Source organism: Muntiacus reevesi, chromosome 2 (assembly GCF_963930625.1).
Source record: "Muntiacus reevesi chromosome 2, mMunRee1.1, whole genome shotgun sequence".
In the NCBI taxonomy this organism is placed as follows: Eukaryota; Metazoa; Chordata; class Mammalia; order Artiodactyla; family Cervidae; genus Muntiacus; species Muntiacus reevesi.
In genome coordinates, this window is record NC_089250.1 from 188,961,734 (window position 1) to 188,983,220 (window position 21,487).

The window sequence follows — 21,487 nt, forward strand, 5'->3', positions numbered from 1 at the left end:
GGGCCACGTGCCGTGGAGACCACAGGCCAGCAACTTGCCCGTGCTGGGCCTCATTGGCCCCAGCTGCAAAGTGGGTTTTGAAAATTTTATGCCTCACAGAGCAGCATGAAAGCACAGCCCAAAGCAAGGGGCCAGGCACAGAGAAGGTGCTTCTTGGCACAAGTGACTTCTCGTCACGGGCAGTCGGGGCAGCCCTGTGTCCACAGCTTTCTGGGCCACAGCAGACACGGGGGCTAGTTCTCCTCGCCCAGCCTTGGCAGCCCTGACAGGCACAGAAGGGAGGGGCTTAGCCAGCAGCTGGGAGGAGTCAGGATCTTGGTCCCCGGAGCTCAGTTTTTCAGTTTCTTTTCTAGTTTTGGCAAAGTCCTGCTGGGAAAAGCAGCCCCTTCAGGTCGTGTAATCTTGAAACTGCCCTCTGCCCAGTGTTCTTCAGCCTTTCTTTACAACCCAGATTCCCATGGGAGTCTGTGTCTCGGGGGGCCCCGTGAGCAAGTGGGTCTTAGAGCGTGGATTCTGGTTTCAGTCTGTCACTTAATGAATCCGTAGCCTGGGACCAGCTTCTTCACTTCTCTGTAGCTCAGTTTCCTCATCTGCTCGATAGTGGTAATGACATTTATTTCACCCATTCAGTGTTTATTCAACAGGAAGGACGTGACTGATCAATTGAGCATACATACACGTACACACATCTATTGAGTGTCTACTATCGGCCAGGCACTGGGAACTCGGGTCTCCAAGCAGTCAGAAGTAGGAAGTAAATTCATAGGATCAATTTATATCATGGTAAGTGCTATGGGATAACAAATAGAGAAGAAGGAGCAACAGAGTTTTTGTGGGGTGTGGGCAAGTGTGAGATAAAGCAGTCAGGGAAAGCCTCTTGGCTGGAGATTGGAGTTGAGGCCTTTCTAAATAAGGGGTGATGAGGATTCCAGGTAGAACAGCCAGTGCAAAGGGCCTGCAGTGGGAGTGATCGGCAGGGTTGAGGATCAGAAAGGAGACACATGTTATTGGTATAGAGAGCAAGGTGGCGAGGTGTAGAGGTTGACAGGGGTCCAGGTGATGGCGCAGGCTCTGTGGGGACATGGGAAGGGTTTAGATTTCACCCTGACTGCAGGAGACATTCCTTCCAGCCCAGGAGACACTACAGGATTGGGCGTGGAAAGAATTCTCTAGCTCCTGACTTTCTGGACTACTGAGATACTGGCCACAGTGACGTATAGTGTGGGGGCTTGGGGTACATCTCACAACTGTCCCTGACTGCCCCCCCACGGATGTCACCACACTAGCCCCAAAGATGGGTACAAAGACAGCCCTAAGGGGAAGCCAGGACACGTGTGCATTGTAGTAGAGAGCCCTGCTTGAGGAGCCCGAGGCCTGAGTTCTGGGGTCAGCCCTCACTCCCCAGGGATCCAGGAAGAGGAGGCGTCATTTGCTCAGCCAGCTGTGGTCCAGGTGACAGTCCAGGCATATGGTCTTATTTACACCCCCCTCACCCCACCCCTTGGCTTCGCTGGTGGCTCAGCAGTAAAGAATCCGCCTGCAATGCAGGAGATGCGGATAGACACGGGTTCAATCCCTGGGTTAGGAAGATCCCCTGGAGAAGGAAATAGCAACCCACACCAGTATTCTTGCCTGGGAAATCCCACGGACACAGGAGCCTGGCGGGGCTACAGTCCACGGGGTCACAAAGAGTGAGACATGACTGGGCACACACGCACGTGGTTCTGTGAGGTGAGGTGGAAATTATGTCGCCATTTCCCAGATGAGAAAATTGCTCCTAGAAGAGCTGGTGGAACTTGGCAAGAGTGTCTTGGAGAGCCTGGGGCTTGGCCTCCGTCCACAGAGGCTGCCACGGATGTGAGGTAGAACCTAGTCCTGGCTGATCCTGACGGCAGGAGATCACACGGGAACACACTTTCCACGGAGGGGAGGGGATGCTCAAGCCCAAGGAGAGGGCTCTCATGGGGCAGGAGAGGGGTCATAGCCTGAACTGGTGGCTGGACTCCAGGTCCTGGGGAGACCTGGTGGGAACATTCCAGCAGGCCCTTGATCCCCGTGTGATGGGTGAAACAGGAGAGATGAGGTCAGAGGTTATGTGAAGTATCCAGTATTAGCCAGCTTTCAGAATGCTGGTACCGTGTTCATAGCTGGCAAAAAGGAGAGCCTAGGAAGAGGACTTCTGAAAGCCCTGGCTGTGACACAGCAGGCCGCAGTCCCAGCCCCCCACCGCACCCCCTCCCTCACTCCCACCCTTGCTGTGACTTCAGGCAAGTTGCCCTCATCCAGTGGCCCAGAGAACTGTCGGAAAGCTCAAGCCTGACAAGCCCAGTGCCTTTTCATCAGTAAATCTCCCAGGACCTCACTCCGAACCGGTTTATTCTGTTTTCCCCACCATTCTAACAGGCCCATCTGGTTCCCACCCTACCCCATCCTGTAAGTGGCAGAGTAGGTATCACGAGCTGACGACAAGAACATCGGCAGTCACCTCTGGCAGCTGGCATAGAGGGGAAATAAGAAGTTGCAGAAGCTGTGCAACTAGACACAAGGGCTGACTATCACAGGTTGGGGACCTTGGGGTAGGGGCAGGAGTCTCCTCAACTTTAAGCCCAGGCACTGTGAGAAAGCCATGGGGAGTGGCAGGCGCCGTGACAAGGGGCTCGCCACATCCCAGTTCTCTCGCTTAAGGCCTGTTGTGCTTCAGGACACAGGCCAGCAGCAGATTTGTGGTGTGGGAAGCCCAGTATCTGCTGGCTCCAGAAAAGGCCCCTGGCCAAGCCAGCAGGGCTGAGCAGGCTCTGGGAGGAGACGACCCTTGCCCCAAATTTATTTATTTATTTGGGCTTCCCAGGTGGCTTAGCAGTAAAGAATCCACCTGCAGTGCAAGAGACATGGGAGACATGAGTTTGACCACTGGGTCAGGAAGATTCCCTGGAGAAGGGCGTAACGACCCACTCGAGTGTTCTTGCCTGGAGAATCCCATGGACAGAGGAGCCTGGAGGGCTACCGTCCATGGGTCACAAAGAGTCAGATACGACTGAGCAGCTGAGCACATTTGTTTGTTTATGGTGCACGGGCTACTCCCTGGTTGCTGTGAACAGGCTTCTCATTGCAGTCGCTTCTTTTGTTGCGGAGCACGGGCTCTAGGCGAGCAGGCTTCAGTAATTGCAGTGCATGGGCTCAAGAGTTGCAGTTCATGGGCCCTGGAACACAGGCTCAATAGCTGTGGCGCACAGGCTTAACTGCTCCTCAGCATGTGGGATCCTCCCAGACCCGGGATCGAACCCATGTCCCCTGCATTGGCAGGCGGATTCTTAGCAACTGGACCACCAGGGAAGTCCCTTCACCCGAGTTTTAAAGAGCAAGCAAAACTCAGCCCAAGGAGGGGCAGGCAGAGCACTTCTGGCAGAGCATGGCAGTCAGCAGAGGCCTGGAGGCCACAGCTTGAGGACCTGCATGGCAGGTGGTGGGAGACCAGGCTCAGGGAAGCGGAGGGGCGCCGGTGCCACCTGCACGGTTTACAGGCAGAGTCTTGGCTGGGGACAGCAGTGGGTGGCTAGCGTTGGCCTCTCCCTGCCCTGGGGTGGTGAGTCCCTCTGGGAAGGGGCTCCTGGATCCTCTCGCCTGGACCAGCAGGCCCAGAAAGGACAAGCGCTGTCAAGAAAAGATAACAGCACTTTGCAGATGCAGAGTTTACATTCAGCATTCTTGCGTTATCTCTTTCCAGAGTCGACAGAGCTTTGCTGAGGCTTATTGCATGCTCCCCTGACGCTCCTTCTTTTTCTCCCTAATTTACTTTTTCGTGTCTTTGTAGAAAATAAAGCATCTCCCCTCCCCCGACATATCCCCAGGCACCTGCTTAGTCTGTGTCCTTCCATATCTCGTCTAAGCACTTACATACCTGCCTTTTCCCCCATAAAAGTACAGTGTTGCTTTGTCTGGAATTTTGCCCTCCCCGAATGGTGTTTCTTTCTCCATCTTGCGTTTCACCCAGCAGCATGTCGTGGCAGCCTGGAGGGATCGCACAGAGATCAACCCCATTCTTGTACAAACTGCACAATAGTCCTTAGTGAACCTGCGTGTTCACTTAGCCCTCCTGAGGGTCGTATGCTCTTGCATACGAGCTCTTGCATAAGAGCTTTTTGCTCTTGCAAGCCACGAGGCCCTGAACTCTGGCACATGTGTGTGAGAAACGCTTTGCACACTTCTCAAAGACACCACCCAGTCGCCTGCCAACCTACGTATGCACGTCTGCCCTCTAAGCGACTGCATTCGATCATATCTGCTTTGCTGGGCCCTCCCAGTACCTGGTATCATCCAGCCTTTTCTGGTTTTGCCCATTCAGTGGGTATACAAGTGGCCTCTCACTGTCTGCACCTTCTTTCCTTTGTTCATCCAGTATTTGCTGGGCACCTAACGCGTGCCCAGGCAGCAATCAAGAACAGCATGGCACCTTGGCCCTCTTTACAGAGTGAAAGAAAGTGACAATGTTGATCCCTCAGTCTTGTCCGACTCTCTGTGACCCCGTGGACTGTAGCCCATCAGGCTCCTCTGTCCATGGGATTTTCCAGGCAAGAATACTGGGGTGGGCTGCCATTCTCTCCTCCAGGGTATCTTCCTGACTCAGGGACCAAACCCGGGCCTCCCGTATTTCAGGCAGAGTCTTTACTGCTTGGACCAAGGCTCAGAGAGGTAAAGAGGCAGTCCTAGGGTCACCCAGTGAGGGAACAAAGGAGGCAAATCTACAGAGCTTGAGGTAGTCTTTCCTCCTGAATCGTATCTCTAATAGACATCTCAGTACTACAGAGGCTCTGTACCTTCTTCCCTGGCTGTTCCCCCCTCCTCCCTCAGGACTGTTGGGTCCTGTTAGCGGGGGCTCCCCAGGCAGCTGAGCGAGCAACCCCACCGCAGGCAGGGCTGTTTCTGTTCCCCAAACCTCACTGCATCCCAACATCCCAACACGGGGAGAATGTGCCAGGCCCTCAGTGGCTGCAGTTAGCATCGACTTCTCTCTGTTTCCTGAATTTGGGTTTCCAGCAGGCCTGCCCCCAAACTTCTGCCGCCACCACCCCAAACCAAGCAAGCGAAAGAATGAATCTGTGGTTTGATTTCGCTCCTCTTGTCACTGTGTGTCTGACTGCGGGAGGGCCGCTGTGCGCCTGCAAGTGCTTGCTTGTGTTTCACTGTGTGGGAGGGGAGGCGTGTGCGAACCTGCGTGTGTGTGTGTGTGGAGGCGGGGATGTATACTTGGAGTCCGCACATGAACCTCGGGCTCTGCATCTGAGTGGGTTTGAATGGCAGTTTCTTTGCATGTGTGACTGGGTGTCTGTGTTACTGAGGCACTTACTTTCGGAGTGTTGGTTTCAGGGAAATGTGGGGTCGGAATGGGTCCGTAAAGCATACTTGTGACCCAGTCTGTCTGCTTCCCAGTTCACTTCCTCTATTACAGAGTGGATGTTCTCTGCAGTAGAGCTCCTGCCTTCCATGATCATATCAGACAAGGACATTGTCCAGGAAATAGGGAAGTCCTCTGGTGAGTGGGTCTTAAAGTCCCTGACCTTATCCTCTGACCCTCTGTCTCCACCTCCTCCCTTAAAACTTGCCCTCTAGAAGCACTTCCCAACCTCTTCTGCACAGAGGTCTTTGAATGACTATCACGACTTTATGTGGCTGTACTTTTTTTTTCATTTTATTTTTGTTTGTGCTGGGTCTTCATTGATACCCAAGGGCTTTCTCTAGCTGCGGTGAGTGGGGGCTACTCTGTAGTTGTGTGCGGGCTTCTCACTGCATTGGCTTCTCTTGTTGCAGAGCACGGGCTCCAGAGCCCGCAGGCTTCAGTAGTTGTGGCTCACGGGCTTAGCTGCGCCATGACAGGTGGAATCTTCCCAGACCAAGGATCAAACCCATGTCCCTTGCCTTGGCAGACAGGTTCTCAACCACTGGACCACCAGGGAAGTTCCAGACTTAGGTTTTTAAACAAGGAACCAGGAGTTTTGGGGCAAAGCAGGAATCTGATCTCAGAACGTCCCTCCAAGAGGAACGTCTCTGCTGCCACGCTAGGTCCAGGCTCCGCTCCCTCCCTCCTGGCCACACACTGCCCGCTGTGCTTCCTCTTGTCACTCCTGCCCCTGCCAGTCTCCACACAGCAGAGATGCTTGACCCTGCTGCTTGCCTGATTAAGACCTCCCATGACTTATCGCACCAAACGAAGTGTCGAGGCTCCCCACGGCCTGCAAACCCTGCGTGGCCCGGCCCCCGCCTGGTGCCCTACCCCTTGGCGACCCCCCACACACCTGTGCCCGCCATTCCAGCCTTTGGGGTACCTCAGACTCCTTCCTTCCTCCCTCTGGGCTTTGCACATGCTGTTCCCTCGGCCTGCAATGCACTCTCCTCAGGTCTCCATTTCCCTGAACTCCGTCCCCACCCCCAGCCCCATCAGGGTTGCTCTGTGTGACACCTGAACCGGCTGCCTTGATTCTGCTTATGGTGACCGGCAAACGTTTCATGTTTGGCTAGGCCTGGCCTTAGTTGCGGCCTGCGGGATCTTTCCTTGCAGCATGTGAGCTCCTCAGCGTGCGGGCTCTGTAGTTGTGGCACATGGGCTCTCTAGTTGTGGCCTGTGGGGATCAGTTCCTTGATCAGGTATTGAACCCACGTCCCCTGCATTATTAAAAGGTGGATTCTTAATCACCAGACCATCAGGGAAGTCCCGTGACTGGCAAATCTTGTGCTTATACATTTGTGTTCTTTCTGTGGACGTGGTCTTGTGTTTCAGCCCAGTCCCTGAAAGCACTTGGTCCTTTATGTATTGAAACAAATGAGGCTCAGAGAGGTTGATCACCAACCCAAGAGCACACAGCAGGCAAACAAAATGAGCCAGGACTCAAACTCAGGATGCTCTGGACTGCAAAGCACATGTGCCTAACCCCCTTCCTGCCTGTCTCCTGCCATGGTCCTGGCCTGCCTACTCTACGTGTGGAAGACACGAACAGTGTGTGAGCTCCAGGGTATCCCGTATGTGAGTGTGCATGTGGACATGGGAGCATATAAGACAAAGGAGGGCTCTGCCTAAGTAGAGCATTGCCTATCTACGCCAAGAGTTTCTTGGTGTGTTTACCTCCCATTCGTTTCTGTTCCACGTGAGGACTGAGTCCTTACACTTTTATAAGATCCCACCCCGAGGCATGTCCCTTCTCCCTATCCAACCTCCTCCTCCCTGCTTTGTGCTTCCAACCAGGCCCCCAAAACACAACACATTTAATGAAACGACTCAAGGATAAGTCATCCAGTGTACAAGCTTTAATCAATGTTGCATAGAAATCACTGTAGTAACATGTTCCTGCAAAGTTTACTTCTTCCTTCTAGCGTTCCACATGTGATGTCTTTTCTTATCTGGGTGAAACCGACACAGGAACAAGCCATGGGGTGTCATCTCAGTTGTACTTTTGTCCTAAGGGATAGGAATGGGAAAGGGAGCCTTTAATAACTGAGTGCTTCCTAAGGTCACTTAACCCTCTGCTTTGGGTTTTTGGATGCTCATGTGTAATCAGATGTGGGGCATGGCTAGAACTGACACAGTCATCAGGGTCCTTTTGACTTGGGAATCCATCCATTTGTCATACACCCATGAATTCAACCCAGTCCAACATTCATTTCATTCTTTAAACCATGTCCAGGCTACACACCAGTCCACCAATCCCACCATCTTTCTTTCATTCATTGGTCCAGTTAGTCCATTCAGCCAGTTCGCCATCCAGTCAGTTCATCTACCCATTTATCCATCCACTAACCTGATCCTCCACCCACCTAGACCACCATTATTTAACCAATTCATATCCTCTCAATATTCATGCCTCCAGATATCCTATTGTGTTCAAACCCTTATCAACTCAGCCATCTGCCCAGCCAACCAGTTCATTCACCCTGCCAGTGCATCAGCCCAATCTAGAAATCTAATCACATCCCTTCAGATTCTCAGTCACTTAATGGATTCATTCCTTCCCCTCATCCTTCCGCTCACCCATCCATTCAAGCAACCATTTAACCCTTCTACCCACCCCCTATCTAACAGACCTCCTAATTACTCATCTACCCAGCCCTATTCACCTATCCATGCCTCCCACCTATCTAATCTGCCCTTTTTCCATCCTTCCAATCAACCCATCCAATTAAAGAGTTATTCCATCAACACATCAGATATATACATTTGCCACAGTTCCCTCTCCCTCTTCTCCCTTGCCTGTTGGGTCCTCTCTGCTCTGACTTTGCAGAGGCAGCCTTCACCTCACCACCTCTACAGCCCCGCTGGGCTGCGCCCCCCTTCTCTGGGGGAGTCCTGTGAAAGGCCACCAGCTTGAAAGGTACCTGAGCTCTGCCTCTTTCTTTTGTACACCTGCTTGCTCCTCTTGACCTGCTTCCTCTTGATCACCTTTCCCTCCAAGTTCTTCCTGTTCTTGGAGTGGCTGCAGGAGTGGGTGACGGGCCGCGAGGGGCACTGGTGGGAGTGCATGGCGTATCTGAGGCGCCTCAGAGGAGAGCTGGGGCCTGGGCTCTGGCCCTGGCGGCCAGCAGGCCTGCGGTGGCTCCTCGGGCGCTGGCTGGAGCTCTGGCTGCGGCTGCGGCAGCTGCGGCTGCGGCTCTGGCAGTGGTGGCTGCAGCTGCACTGCTTGCAGGCGTGGCTTTGGGACCGAGAGTTGCTATGGGGCTGGGTGTGGGTGTTGGGAAGGCTCTGTGTCTTGGTGTCCATGGAGGGTGGGGGCGGCCTCGCTTAGAGGGGCAGGGGCCGCCTCCGCCTCCTCTTCTGGCAGACCCAGCTTCACAGAGGCCCTGGCAGCCCCTGGTTATATAGTTGGGCCCGATTGTGATGGCACCAGCCACAGCTGGGCGTGTAACAGATGTGACCCGACGGGGAACAAAGCCCTCTGCCCTCATCCTAACCTGCAGGGTGGGGCAGCTTTCAAAGGGCGTGTCTGTGGGTTGAGAGCAGGGCCCCTCAGGTCAGGTGGAGCTGGGCTCACACTCCATATCTGGGGCTGCTTTTCCTTCTGATCTCTTCCCACTGGGCATCCACCTCTCTACGGCCTAGTTTCCGTGCTTTTGTAGTGTCACGCGAGTGTATGTTCCTCGGTTCTTTGTCTCGTCTCGTCACAACAAAAATTTGGAGTGACGGACATTAAAGCCCCTTGGCGGGTCACAGCTCTCGGAGGACAGACCGTGTTATAGCTCTCAGGTCTTGAACAGACCGTGTTATAGCTCTTAAATAAATCAGTGTTACAGCTCAGTGTTACAGCTCTATTTATTTAGATAATAGCAGGAAAATCCATCTTTGAGACGTGAGGGCACGTCAATCCAGAGACGCGAAGAGAAGATCGCTCCATCGCACGGGGGAGAGAGAGGGAGCAAAAAAGGGTTCGAAGAGGGCTTTGGCTCCTCTTTTTATATGTTTCTCTGCCCCTGGGCCTGCCTTATGTAAATTGGGCTTAGGCTGGAGCATTGTTTGTTTTACCTGAGGTTCTCACTCTGGTCCTCGGACCTTCCTTTGTTCTATTTTCGTGAGCTTTCCCTTCCAGGTCTTTTAGCCACCGCCATTTTGGACTCTTTTTCCCTATTCTAACTACCTAACAGTAGAATGGGGCATAGGGACGCCTACCCCATCCTCGGGGCCAGCCCGCAGTGAGAACTCAATAAACGTATCCGAGCATGCCCAGTCTTGTTCTGCCCCACGCAGGCAGTCTGGAATCCAGGCACACAGCCCTGACCCCAGCAGAGTGGGGATGGGTGGGCGGTCAGTAAGGCAGACGACCGCCGCCCGGGTGGGTGCGCACATTGAGCCATGGGATGACTTATCAGGTGGAGGGTGAGAGTGACCAAAGGTGTGGATGCGGGGCAGAAACCAACACACTTCTGTAAAGCAGCTGTCCTTCAGTTAGAAGTAAACTAATTAATGAATGAGTAAAACTAAAAAAAAGACAGTAACCAAGGGACCCACAGTGGTCCTGGGGCCTGCCTGACAAGCCTGCCTCCCCATCAGGATTTAAAGCTGGGAAATCCAGAGCCGGGTTTAAAGCCCACTCTGTTCTGATATCCTGTCTTGGGTCAGTTGTTTTGAGGCCTGGCTTCCCTGTTGGACAAAGGGCTGTCATCCCTTCCTTCCTGGCATTCTTGTGAGCCCAAGAAGCCTGTCAAACCACAGGAGGCCCTTGAAAGCCATTCTCCTACCTCCGGCCTGCCACCTCCGCTCCCCTCCCCTCCCTGCAGGCTCAGCCCCATTGTGCACGCCTGCTCTGACCGCCCAGCCCCTGGGCAAGAAATCCCACCCCATGCGTGCACACATGGCCTGGTCAGAGCTGCTCAGTCCCTTTCTCTCCACAGCCACCCACGCCTGGTCTCAGCTCTGGGCCCTCAACCCTCCCCAGGGCTCAACCTCGGGAGACTCCCTCCATCTCCACCTCCCCTCCCCCTAGCAGAGCCCCCAGCCCACGTCTGTTGCTCACGCACAGCTTTGCTATCATTTGCTTTTATTGTGGTTTATTTCTTCATAAATGTGTCAGCGCACATGGTGGAAATCACCCTCCCTGAGGGAACACTTCTGATACGGCTGGGCTCCGGGCTCCACCCCTTCTGGGCGGCTTTGTCCCTGAGTCTTAGTGACCTTCGGGCTGGGCTGAACAGAGTCCCCCGAAAGATGTGTCCACATCCCAACCCCTGGAAGCTGTCAGTGTCACTGTATTTGGGAAAGCCTCTTTGCAGATGTAATTAAGGATATTCAGAGCATCCTGGATTATCCAAGTGCACCCTAAATCCAAAGGCAAATGTCTTTATAAGAGAGAGAAGAGACAGCTCAGGGAGAAGGGGCCACGGGAAGGCAGAGGCCCAGATGCGAGTCAGGCAGCCGTTAGCCGTGCGGACTGCGTAGGCTGGACAAGGAGAGGAGGCTCCCCTGGGGCCTCCGGGGTCTGTGGCCCAGAGAACTCCTTGATTTCAGACTTCTGGCCTCTGGAAGGCGAAAGGATATATTTTAAGCTGCCAGGTTTTGATCACTTGTTACAGCAGCCCTGAGGAACTACTATTACAGTTTACAAAGGGGGAGCAGGCTCAGAGAGGCTGAATGACCAGCCCAGAGCCCCAGAGCTAGTCAGTGGCAGAGCCAGGATTCGGATTCAGGCTTGGCCGCCTCCAGTCCAGCCTCGTGGTCACTAAGGCCTCCACAGGGGCTCAGGGGGCGCGAGCAGCCCTGTTCTAACGCCGCTGCCTTGTGTGGACTCAGGACTGACGGGATCACGCTGTGAGGACTCTGTCTGGGTGTCCTGTCCCTCTCCTCCCCCTCCCCCCACTCTTCCCTGCTGACTGCCCACTCCCCCACCCTCGAGTGCCTGGTGGGACAGAGTGAAGTGAAAGTCGCCCAGTCGTGTCCGACTCTTTGCGACCCCATGGTCTATACAGTCCGTGGGACTCTCCAGGCCAGAATGCTGGAGTGGGTAGCCTTTCCCTTCTTCAGGGGATCTTCCCAACCCAGGGATCGAACCCAGGTCTCCCGCATTGCTGGTGGATTCTTTACCAGTTGAGCTATCAGGGTGGGACAGAGATGTGGTTTATTAATCTCGGGGCCCACAGTGACTGGCACACAGCAGGGACGTCACAAATGTTTGCTGGGCAGGTGATTGGGCGGGCGGACCTGCGGGCCGTGGACAGAAGGACGGAGCTGCTGAGCGTGTTGCTTGGCTGGGGTGGGGATGAGCAGTCAGACAGCAGGGCCGCCCCCTCGAGCCTCCCGTCTTGCCCTGTCTCCAGGCCTCAGTGAGAGCGGCCTCCACCCTCCGAGGAGCCCAGGACCTCACCTTGCCTCTCACACGTCCCTGGAGATACCACCCCCCCACCCCTCCCAGCAGCCCCAATCACAGTCCTTCTCAGTGGCCCACCAGAGTGGTGCTCGGGGGCTGTGGAGAGCGGAGGGTGATCATGTTTGTTATTTCTACTGGAAAGAAAAGGGTTAAGGGAGCCGTGGCCAGGAGGGGCGCATTCCCATGCTTCTAAGGAAGGCCAGCCTGAGGGACCCAGGTCTGGGTCTCTGTCCTTTCTGGCTTCCTCTGGGCTTCCTTTGCCCGCTGCCCTAGTGAGGGCATCGGCTCTGTCCCACAGCGGGACCCCTCGAGCAAGGCAGAAGCGAGCCTCTCGCAGGGGTTCCGACGGTCCCCTTGAGCATGAGGTTGGCAGCAGAACCAGTGGCTGAGAAGAACTCAAACCCCTCTACCTGCTCTGTCCCCCAAAACCAGGGTTCATGAGTCAGGTGGGACCCCCGTGGCTCCAGCTGCAGTGCCTGTCTTGGGTGAAACACTCGCTGTGTGCCAGGCCCAGTCCCTCCCCAGCATCTCAGTCACCTCTTCCGACCCACTGACCTCCGGGGTCGCTAGTGTCAACGGACAGACGGGGACTTGCTCAGTGTCACGCAGTGAGCGTAGGAAAGCTGGTGGCAGGTCTGCTGAGCTCCCGAGTCCGTGCTCTTGGGACTCTCCAGGGTCTTCCCCGGCAGCCCAACTGTTCAGACTCTGTGCTTCCACTGCAGCGGGCAGGGAGGAGGGGTTCGATCCCTAGTCAGGGAACTAAGATCCCACGTGCCTCATGATGCAACCACCGCTCCCCTCCCCCCAAAAAAAGCACTGTCTGCAGTTAGAAAAGCAGTGGGGGTGTGCTGAGGGAGATGACGCTGTCCCGCCGGGTGCTCAGACTCGGAGAGGAGTCCTCCCTGGAGGTGGGACCTGCTAAGGTGACTTTCTCACCCAGGCTGCCACGCGCTCCACTCCCAGCAGCAGGGGACGGCGGCTGAGCAGTCTCGGGGAGTGGACTGTGCGAGGACTTCTGGCTGGGGTTCAGACACAGGAGTCACTGCTCTTCAACCTCCCTACACACACACATACCCACACATCCAGCCACCCACACCCACACCCACAGACTCAGGGGCCGGGGGTGGTAGCGGGGGCAAGGACAGACAGGAGGAGGAGGATTCCTTGGAGACTCTTTATTGACTCTTTTCTGAAAGCTCTCCTCCTCTCGGGAACAGCGGCAGGCTCCTCTTCCTCCGCCACGTCGCAGGTCAGGAGCGCGTCTGCTTGGGCTCGGGACTCTGCTGGGCCCCCGAGTTGGTGTCTTCGGCCCCTTCCTCCTGCTGCCTGGCCTCCATCAGCAGCAGCTTGCCCTGCACCGGGAGCTCCTCCTCTTCTCCCTCCTCCTCCTCCTCCTCCTCTTCCTCCTCCTCGCCCTCCTCCTCCTCCTCCTCACCCTCCGACGACAAGGAGAAGTTATCCTGGCTCACGCAGGCCACGAGCTTCTTCATGGAGTATTCGTGGCCCCGGCCATGGCCCATGCCAATCTTGGCACAGCGGGAACCCATCACCCGCCTCAGCTGCCTCTCTGGACTGGGAGGAAAGGCCACTGGCGGGGTACGGAGGGGCCGCTGAGGGTGGTAGGCAGGGTGCTGACATCATAAAGGGCCCCCCGCCCTGGAGCCTCCCGCCCGAGTCCGAGCCGACGCCCCACTCAATCCAGGCCACCAGCTGCCCGTCCAAGGCACCGCCGGCCACAGGGCAAGGCCGAGGCGAGACGGCAGGCACACAGCCTCACCCTGCGGTGTTGCCGCCTCCAGGGCCTTGTGTGCCCTGGCAGGGGTCCCCCCCGTTTGAGCTGGGGTGAGAGTTGAGGATAGAATTTCCACAAGCAGGAGAGCACACAGACTCCTCCCCACACTCCAGGAGTGCCCAGTCCGAGAGGGCCAGCGGCAGTATGGGACAAAAGGCAGCCTGGAGGGAGCCCTCCCGGGATCCTGGGAGTGTCTGATGTCTTGACCCGGGTAGTGCCTTCACAGACATACCTAAATCGTATGTTTTTTACCATTAAAACAAAAGAAACTAAAGAAAACCCTACTCTTTCCTGTTCTCCAAAGTCACCCTTTTTTTTTTCTTTTTTTTTTTTTTTACTGCTCCAGTCAACGAAAGGGAAACTTTATTGAGGCCCCAGGACCACGGGGCTTGGGCAGGAGGCCGCCCTGCGGGCCAAGGAGAAGCCGGTGGAGGAGCTTTACTTGACCTTCTTCTTGGAGCGCAGGTTGTTGGTGTGGCCGCACTTCTTCTTGCGGCAGTTGACAGCACGGGGGTGCAGGCGGGCGTAACACTTGCGGCAGATCATCTTGTCACAGTTGTATTTCTGAGCGAGCTGGCGGAGGGAAGGCTCAATGATGCCGCCTCGCAGACGAAGCACCAAGTGCAGGGTGGACTCTTTCTGGATATTGTAGTCTGACAGTCCAGCTGTTTGCCCGCGAAGATCAGACGCTGCTGGTCAGGTGGGATGCCCTCCTTGTCTTGGATTTTGGTTTTGACATTCTCAATGGTGTCACTGGGCTCGACCTCAAGGGTGATGGTCTTGCCCGTCAGGGTCTTCACAAAGATCTGCATCTCTGCGTCTGCTGCTCGTCCGCCTGGTTGAAGAGAAAGAGGGCGGCGGACCAAAGTCACCCTTTAAAGGCAGCGGCTCATAAACCCTTGGGGTCACCAATCTCTCTGGCTACACATGTCCATCCAGCCCAGTGTCAGCCAGGAAGGGGATTAAGTCTCCTTGGTCATTTCTGAGCACTGGGAATCCGTTCTCCGACATGATCCATAATTTAGATCTTGTCCCAAACCCTCAGTGGCTGTGGTCAGCTGAATAAGGACCCTCCCAGGATTATGAGATTATCCTGGGTTATCTGGGTGGGCCCCGAATGCAGCTGTAAGTGTCCCTGTTAGAGGGAGGCAGAGAGATTTCACACAGGGAGCGGAGACTGGAGATGTGGAACTCCAAAGGTTATAAGAAGCCATCAGAAGTTCGGAGGAGGAAGGAACGGACTCTGTCCTGGATGAGGGTCCCATCTCAGAATTCTGGTGGCCCACGCCACCTCACCCAGTTCTGCCCTTTGCCTTTCGTTCCCCCCTCCCAATGCCAGCCTAGTTCTTGCTGGAGCACGCTAGACCTGCTTCCCATTTTGTCTTCGTTCACACTTGCCCCCACTGCCCAGCACTCTTAGGTTCTTCAGGGGCCTGGGGAGTTGCATGGCCTTGGGCGTCCTGATGGCTCCGAGTGACCGGGCGCCCCCAGGCTCACAGGGGAACACGGCAGCTTGCAGCCCCCTGCCCCGGCCGCTCCCTCCTCCCCTGACCCCGCAGGGAATAGAAGCCATGTGTTTGCACCTTCGTGCAAAAGAGACCCTGACAGGCTGGCAAGTTTCTTATCTCAAGCTTTATTTGGCAGATGACTTTTGCTCATGTTAACTCAAGTTCTCGTGGGCTCCAAGGGGGATTTGCTATGGTCTTGTGAGGTGCTTCCTGGCAGGTGACTCTTTCTGGTAGGCCCAGGGAAGCTTAGAGCTGCCTTCCGCATCTCCTCCTCCTTCTCTTCATCCTTCGGCAGCCTTTTGGAAAAAGTTCTAGTTACAGGGCCATCTAGGAAATCCGGGGCCGGGGGGGCTGCTGGGGTGGGGTGGGGGTGCAGGATGAGGGGGCTGTCAGACAGGGTGGGGCCCCAGCACTGCGGGAGCCGCCCGCTGCCCACCTGAGCCCTGGCCTGGAGGCCTGGGGGGTGCCGGGGATGGGAGCACAGGGGGGCCCCACCGCACCTCTGCGGCGCCTCCTGTGCCTGCAGGCCCGTCTCCGGCGCCTCCTGCAGGGGCGCCGCCGCGTGTGGCTCCTGTGTCTGTAGTGGTGGCGGCCTCTGTGAGTCCTCCCGTAGACCGGGATGTCCTCCGGCCTTAGCTCCCGCTCCTGATCTGGGCGCTCTGTCTCGCCCTGCTGCCCAGACCCCTGCTGCCCGGGTGGATTTTCAATCGGACTCTTCACGCGGCATCGGACCATCGTGCTGAAGGGGGTCACGGGTGGGCAACTGGGGCTGAGGCGGCAGCTGGCCTTGGGGGGACAAGGGGAGGAGGTTGAGGCCTGCCCCCTGCTCTTGCTGTTAATAGTGTTGGTCAGGTCTGTCCACAGCCCTTCGGGGGGACTTGTATATAAAGGGGACCCCCCACTGTGACTTGGTGGCCCCACCCCACCATTGTCCCCACCTGGGCCCCTTCTGTGAAAGCAGCACAGGGTGTGTGCAGCCAGCTCCTCACCCTATAAAACGTGTCCCCCGTGCCTCGAAACCAGGGCACAACATCTCCGAAGAGGAGTGCCAGCCTCCTTGTCTGGATCCAGGCCCCCACCCTGCCCCTCCCCCAGCTCATGTGGTTGTTCCTGCTTCCTTGCTGCCTCTTTAGCCAGTGCTGTGGCCTCTTGGGGGCTGGGACGGGGCCTCATCTGTCCACAGGGTTATCTTGTGCTCACTCTGTGCCAGGAATTCCACAAATTCCATACATTCACTCCTTAAATGAGGCAGGAAGAGGTTAAGTGACTTACTTGCTCATGGTGCCTGAAGATAAGGAGCCAAGGCCAGGCTTCAGAGTCCATATGCCCTCAGCCCTCCACCCACTCCCCAGCCTGGGGCACATGCTTCCCTCCCCAAAAAATGTGCCCATCTTCCCTCCACCCCAGGCCTCCTGCTGAGCCTCTCCCAGTGCTTGGATGACCCATGAAAATCCAGAATCAGACCACAGCAGCCGCGGGGAGGACATGTAGGCAGATGAATGCCCTCACGCCCTCGACCCTGAGTGTGAGAAGGGACTTTAAGAGTGACTTAAGGAGATGGAAAGGTCATCCTAGATTATCTGGGTGGGCCCAGTGTGGGTTCCACAAAACCACATGGATCCTTATAAGGTGGAAGAGGGAGGCGGGAGGGTCACAGGAAGAGATCTGACAGTGCTAAGCCACGGGCATTGAAGACGGAGGCAGGGGCCCTGAGTCAAGGAATGCAGTTGCTGGCAAGGAGCTAGGAAAGACAAGGTTATTATGCTTCTGAAAACCTTCAGAACCTGCTCGGACCTTGAGTGTTACCCCCATAAGGCCCATGTAAGACAATAAATTTGTGTTGTAAGTTTTGAAGTTTGTGGTGATTTATAACAGCGATAGGAAACTTCTGAGGCCTCCTATCGTTCTTAGTGCTCTCAGACTCCCCCAGGGCACTTGTTCAAAATATGAATGCCCAGGCCTTATCCCGAGACCCTGCTAAGTCAGCATCTCCACCACTGGCGCTTGATCTACTTGTAAAAGCCAACCCAGAGGGGTCCATGTCCAGCCCTCTCGCCAGCATCTTTCTGACTGGCTATGAAACCAATCGAGTGGTTGGGTCATGGAAGCGAGTTCATCTCCCGGATCAGTGGCCTCACCTGCCAAGACGGGGCCATCAACACTGCCTTGCAGGTTGGGTGTGAGGCTTGGAAGTGGCGAATGCCCAGTACCTATGCTCCATGGTGCTCATAAATGGAAGTCAGGCCACGATGTTTCTGTGGCCCTGTCACTAGGCAACTGGATCGGAGAGTTCTGGTCCCTGATAAAACGCCCTGTGCCAAATTGCTGTGCCATGAGATGGTCGTGGCCCAAGCTCTTGTGTTAATAATCTGACAATTCTGAGCCCAGGAGACAGCAGTGTTTTCGTGAATCACCTTCACGTCTCAGAGAATCATGCGGTTGAGTGGAGCAAGTTACTTTTGTTTCGTCCACCCGGGATGAGGATATTGTTCCTGATTAAATGATAGCTTAGCTTAACCACTGGACAAGTTACTCACTGTACCCAGAGACATCAACTTTTTAAACAATGGGAAACCTCAACATCGGGCACCTTAGGGATTGATGGGATGTATCCATGGCTGGTGAATTGAGCTTGAACTGGGAAATGGTTCTTGGTTCTCGGGGAGGTGGACAGCAAGCCCTAGTGGAAGCATTTGCCAATTTCTGTGGCCCATCTCAAGCTGCCAGTAGAAAGCCTCTGAGCCCAGAACTGGGGGAGGGATGTGTTCATAAGCCCAGCACAGCTCCCGTCCCCACTGGAAAGGGGTCTATAAAGGACTGGGGGCTGGGAGGCAGGTTTGGGTTGTGACTCGGGAGTAGTTGAGTTTGGAACAAGATCCTGCGCGAATCATCCTTTGTGTATGTGTCCCCAACTCCCTCCTTGCCCCCCTTCCCCCCGAGTCCCTCAAAGCAAAGAGTCAAAGAGTGGAATGATGTCTCTCAACATTTATTGACAGGTGGCATTGTTCGTTAGCAGGCTGCTGTTCATGTCATTGGAACGGTGGCATGTTCAAGATGTGGCAAGAGGGTCTTGAAGGCTGGTTATTTTTCAGGCAGGAGTGCGGTGGTCTTGCTACTGTGCGGTTACTTATCTTGTACACCTTACGACGGTGTAGCGGCGGCAGCACACTGCGGAGAACCAGAGGGCAAGAGGACACTTCAGCACAGCCAGGACCCCCAGCCCTGCCCCAGCTCCCTGGCCCCTACCCCCAAGGATGGACCCTCTTCACCTCTCCTCCTGCGCCTCCGACCAAAGTGCCTCCTTCGTCTGTGACATCTTCGTCTTCGGCGGCGGCGGCATCTGCTCCGGCTATGGGTGAGGCAGCATCGGTATCTGGCCATGGTGCTGGGTGGATTCGGCCTGGATGCTCAGAGCAGGGGATACCGCCTTGGTTGAGCCAGCCAACCTGTGAGCAGGTGGAATTTGTGGGCTGTGACAGGGGCCGACTCTGCGGCCTCTTATATAGACCTGGGGAGGGCCCTGGTCATTGTGAGGTCACAGAGACCCAGACCTCACAGACCAGGGTCAGAGCTGCCCGAATCATGCCCATATATGGGCATGTGGGAGGTGCTTGGTGACGGAGGGCGGGGCTGTGATGTGCAGGGGGCGGGGTGGGGGATGCCCTCCAGGTCACTGATGTATATGAATTCGACCACATCACATCATGCAATGGGGAGGGGGGATGGAGGAGTCATGACAGTTCCTGCCAAGCTGGTCCAAGACCCCATGAGCAGCCCAAACCCAGCTATGAAGTCCAGGTCTCCATGCCTCCTCCTCTGTAAAGGAGGAATTCTGTAAAGGGGAATGAGGTGACTTTTTCTTTGTAAGGACACTCACTCGCTCATCCACTCAGTCAGTTTACATAGTATCACTGAGCATGTACTGTATGCCAGGTTCTGGCGAGGCCCTGGCAAATGGTGGTAAACAAGTCAGACATGTTCCTGCCTAATAAACTTTACACTCTTAACATAGAGAACATGAACTGCAACCCCACAGACTGTATGTAGCCCTCCAGGCTCCTCTGTCCACGGAGTACTCCAGCCGAGAATATTGGAGTGGGTTGCCCGTGCCCTCCTCCAGGGGATCTTCCCAGCCCAGTGGTCGAACCCGGGTCTCCTGCACTGCAGGCAGATTCTTTACCATCTGAGCCACTAGGGAAACCCAATGAAATTACCACGCAGGGCAATTATAATTGTGAAAAAAGAAAAAAATGCTCCAGAGAGAAACTTTGGGCTTTTATGAGAAAGTTATGCTGGGGGGACTTGACCTCAGGAGAGGCCCCAAGAAGACCTCCTAAGGAAGAGGATTGGGGTGGGAGGAGGGAAGAGCATCTGGGAAGAGGGATCAGCTGCTGCCAAGTCCTGAGGCAGCACGTGTGTGATTCCATTAGTGAAACAGCCACTGAGGGAAAGCCACCGACGCAGGAATGGGTTGGTGGTTGCCCAGAAGCGGGTGGAATGGGAGCAGCTGCTCCATAAATGGTGCGAGGACTCCTTTTGGTGTGAATAAGTATGTTTTGAACCCAGAAAGTGATGATGGTTACCCAACATGGTGAATGTTCTCAGCGCCACTGAATTTTCACTTTTAGTATGTTGGATTTTACATGATGTGAATTTTACCTCAATTGGTAAAATAAAAAAAAAAAGAAAAGAAAAAAAAAAGTTCTGAGGCTAAAAGTTGCTTGGAAGGTGTAAGAAATCAAAGGGAGGCCTGGGGGGACAGAGCAGAGAGCACGGGGGAAGGGTGGGCACGACAGATAAGGAAGGTCGCAATTAGAATTTGATTCAGTTACTCATAGCAGGAAACTAAAATAAGTGTCTTTGGCATGTGGTGGTGGTTTAGTCACCAAGTCGTGTCCAACTCTTGCGACCCCATGGACTGTAGCCCACCAGGCTCCTCTGTCCATGGGATTCTTCAGGCAAGAATACTGGAGTGGGTTGCTATTTCCTTCTCCAGGGGATCTTCCCGATACGGAAATCAAACCTCGGTCTCCTGCATTGTAGGCAGATTCTTAACCAACTGAGCTACAAGGGAAGACTTTGGCATGGAGGTTTTGTTTCATTTAAGAAGTCAGAGTTAGCATGAATACACTGCTATGTACAAAACAGATAACTAACGGGAACCTATTGTGTAGCACAGGAGACTCTACTCGGTGCTCTGTGGCAGCCTAAATGGGAAAAGAATCTTAAAAAGAGTGGATATATGTATATGTATAATGGATTCACCTTGCTGTATGCCTGAAACTAACACAACATTGTAAAGCAATTATACTCCCATAAAAATTAATAAAAAGGAAGAAATCAGAGGTGATGTGGATGGTGGTTAGAGTCTCTTCTTTGGCTATCTACACGACAAGTATTTGGGGATAATGGGTATCCTGTTTGCCAGCTACTCTCGAATGATTCAGAAAAAGAACAGTAACAAGGGCTGCATGTCTACATAAATGAAGAGGGAGAGGAAGGGAGGGAACCAGGGAGGGAGGGAGGGAGGGAAAAAGAGGGGAGTAAATGAAATAGAATATTAACAATCAACCAGTCTGGGTGAAAGAAAGTTGTTTGTATGGTTCTTGTGACTTTTCTCTAACTTTGAAGTTATTTCAAAATAAATTATTAAGATAATTCTTCCAAAACACAAAAGGAAAAGAAGGCCTTTCAGGGTTGGTATAAGGGCTCCACCCTTGTCAAGGGCCCAGACTTCTTTTATCTTTCACTTCTGCCCCAAGGAAGTGCTTTCCATCCTCAAGGTTGCCTCATAGTCCAAAATCATGGGTGCCAAGGACGGTTGTGCAATTTGTGTACTGGTCAAAGCTCTCAGCCAAAGGGACTGAATGGTGCAGGCCAGGCCCAGCACCCATAGGTAAGCTTCTGCCCATGGGAGCTGTCTTTTTTCTAATTAGACAGCTCACAGTGGAAATCTTTTCCTAACTAGAACAAAGGCACATTAAAGGCTAGCCTCAGCCCTGCTGAAAATTCAGCTGTACCTACTGTCCAAGAAGGAATGAAGAAGAAGGGGGGTGGCCAAAGGAGTCACAATGCACGCTGTAAAGAAATTTCCAGACACCTCCACCAGCGAATTCTGGTCATTTGCCTGATGGCAAGAGCACTCTACCCCTCAGGATAAAGCTGGGGTTCTCAGGAAGGAGAAAGGGGCCACTGGGTAGTTAGTACCCTAGAGGGGATACATCCAGAAACTTCTAGGACCCTACCTCCCAACCCATAACATGGTGGGAAAGCTGTGAATCTGAAGCTCTAATCCAGTAAGTTATAAGAGAGCTGCGCCTGGCAGGTAGGAGGTAAGCACTAAATTCTCA

General features: G+C 54.5%; 2 protein-coding genes and 1 pseudogene across 2 annotated transcripts; all 3 read right to left on the reverse strand.

Moving 5' to 3' along the window:
* Nucleotides 1-233: 233 nt before the first annotated feature.
* On the reverse strand, nt 234-8,743 carry TNP2 (transition protein 2). Its single transcript, XM_065919282.1, has 2 exons — nt 8,362-8,743; nt 234-262 (listed from the first exon to the last, which is right to left on the reverse strand). The coding sequence occupies exons 1-2, from the start codon at nt 8,741-8,743 to the stop codon at nt 234-236; spliced, it is 411 nt and encodes a 136-aa protein (XP_065775354.1).
* Nucleotides 8,744-13,087: 4,344 nt separating this feature from the next.
* PRM3 (protamine 3) lies at nt 13,088-13,384 on the reverse strand. Its single transcript, XM_065920296.1, has one exon. The coding sequence runs from the start codon at nt 13,382-13,384 to the stop codon at nt 13,088-13,090; it is 297 nt and encodes a 98-aa protein (XP_065776368.1).
* Nucleotides 13,385-13,939: 555 nt separating this feature from the next.
* Nucleotides 13,940-14,485, reverse strand: LOC136158478 (ubiquitin-ribosomal protein eL40 fusion protein-like; annotated as a pseudogene).
* Nucleotides 14,486-21,487: the final 7,002 nt, after the last annotated feature.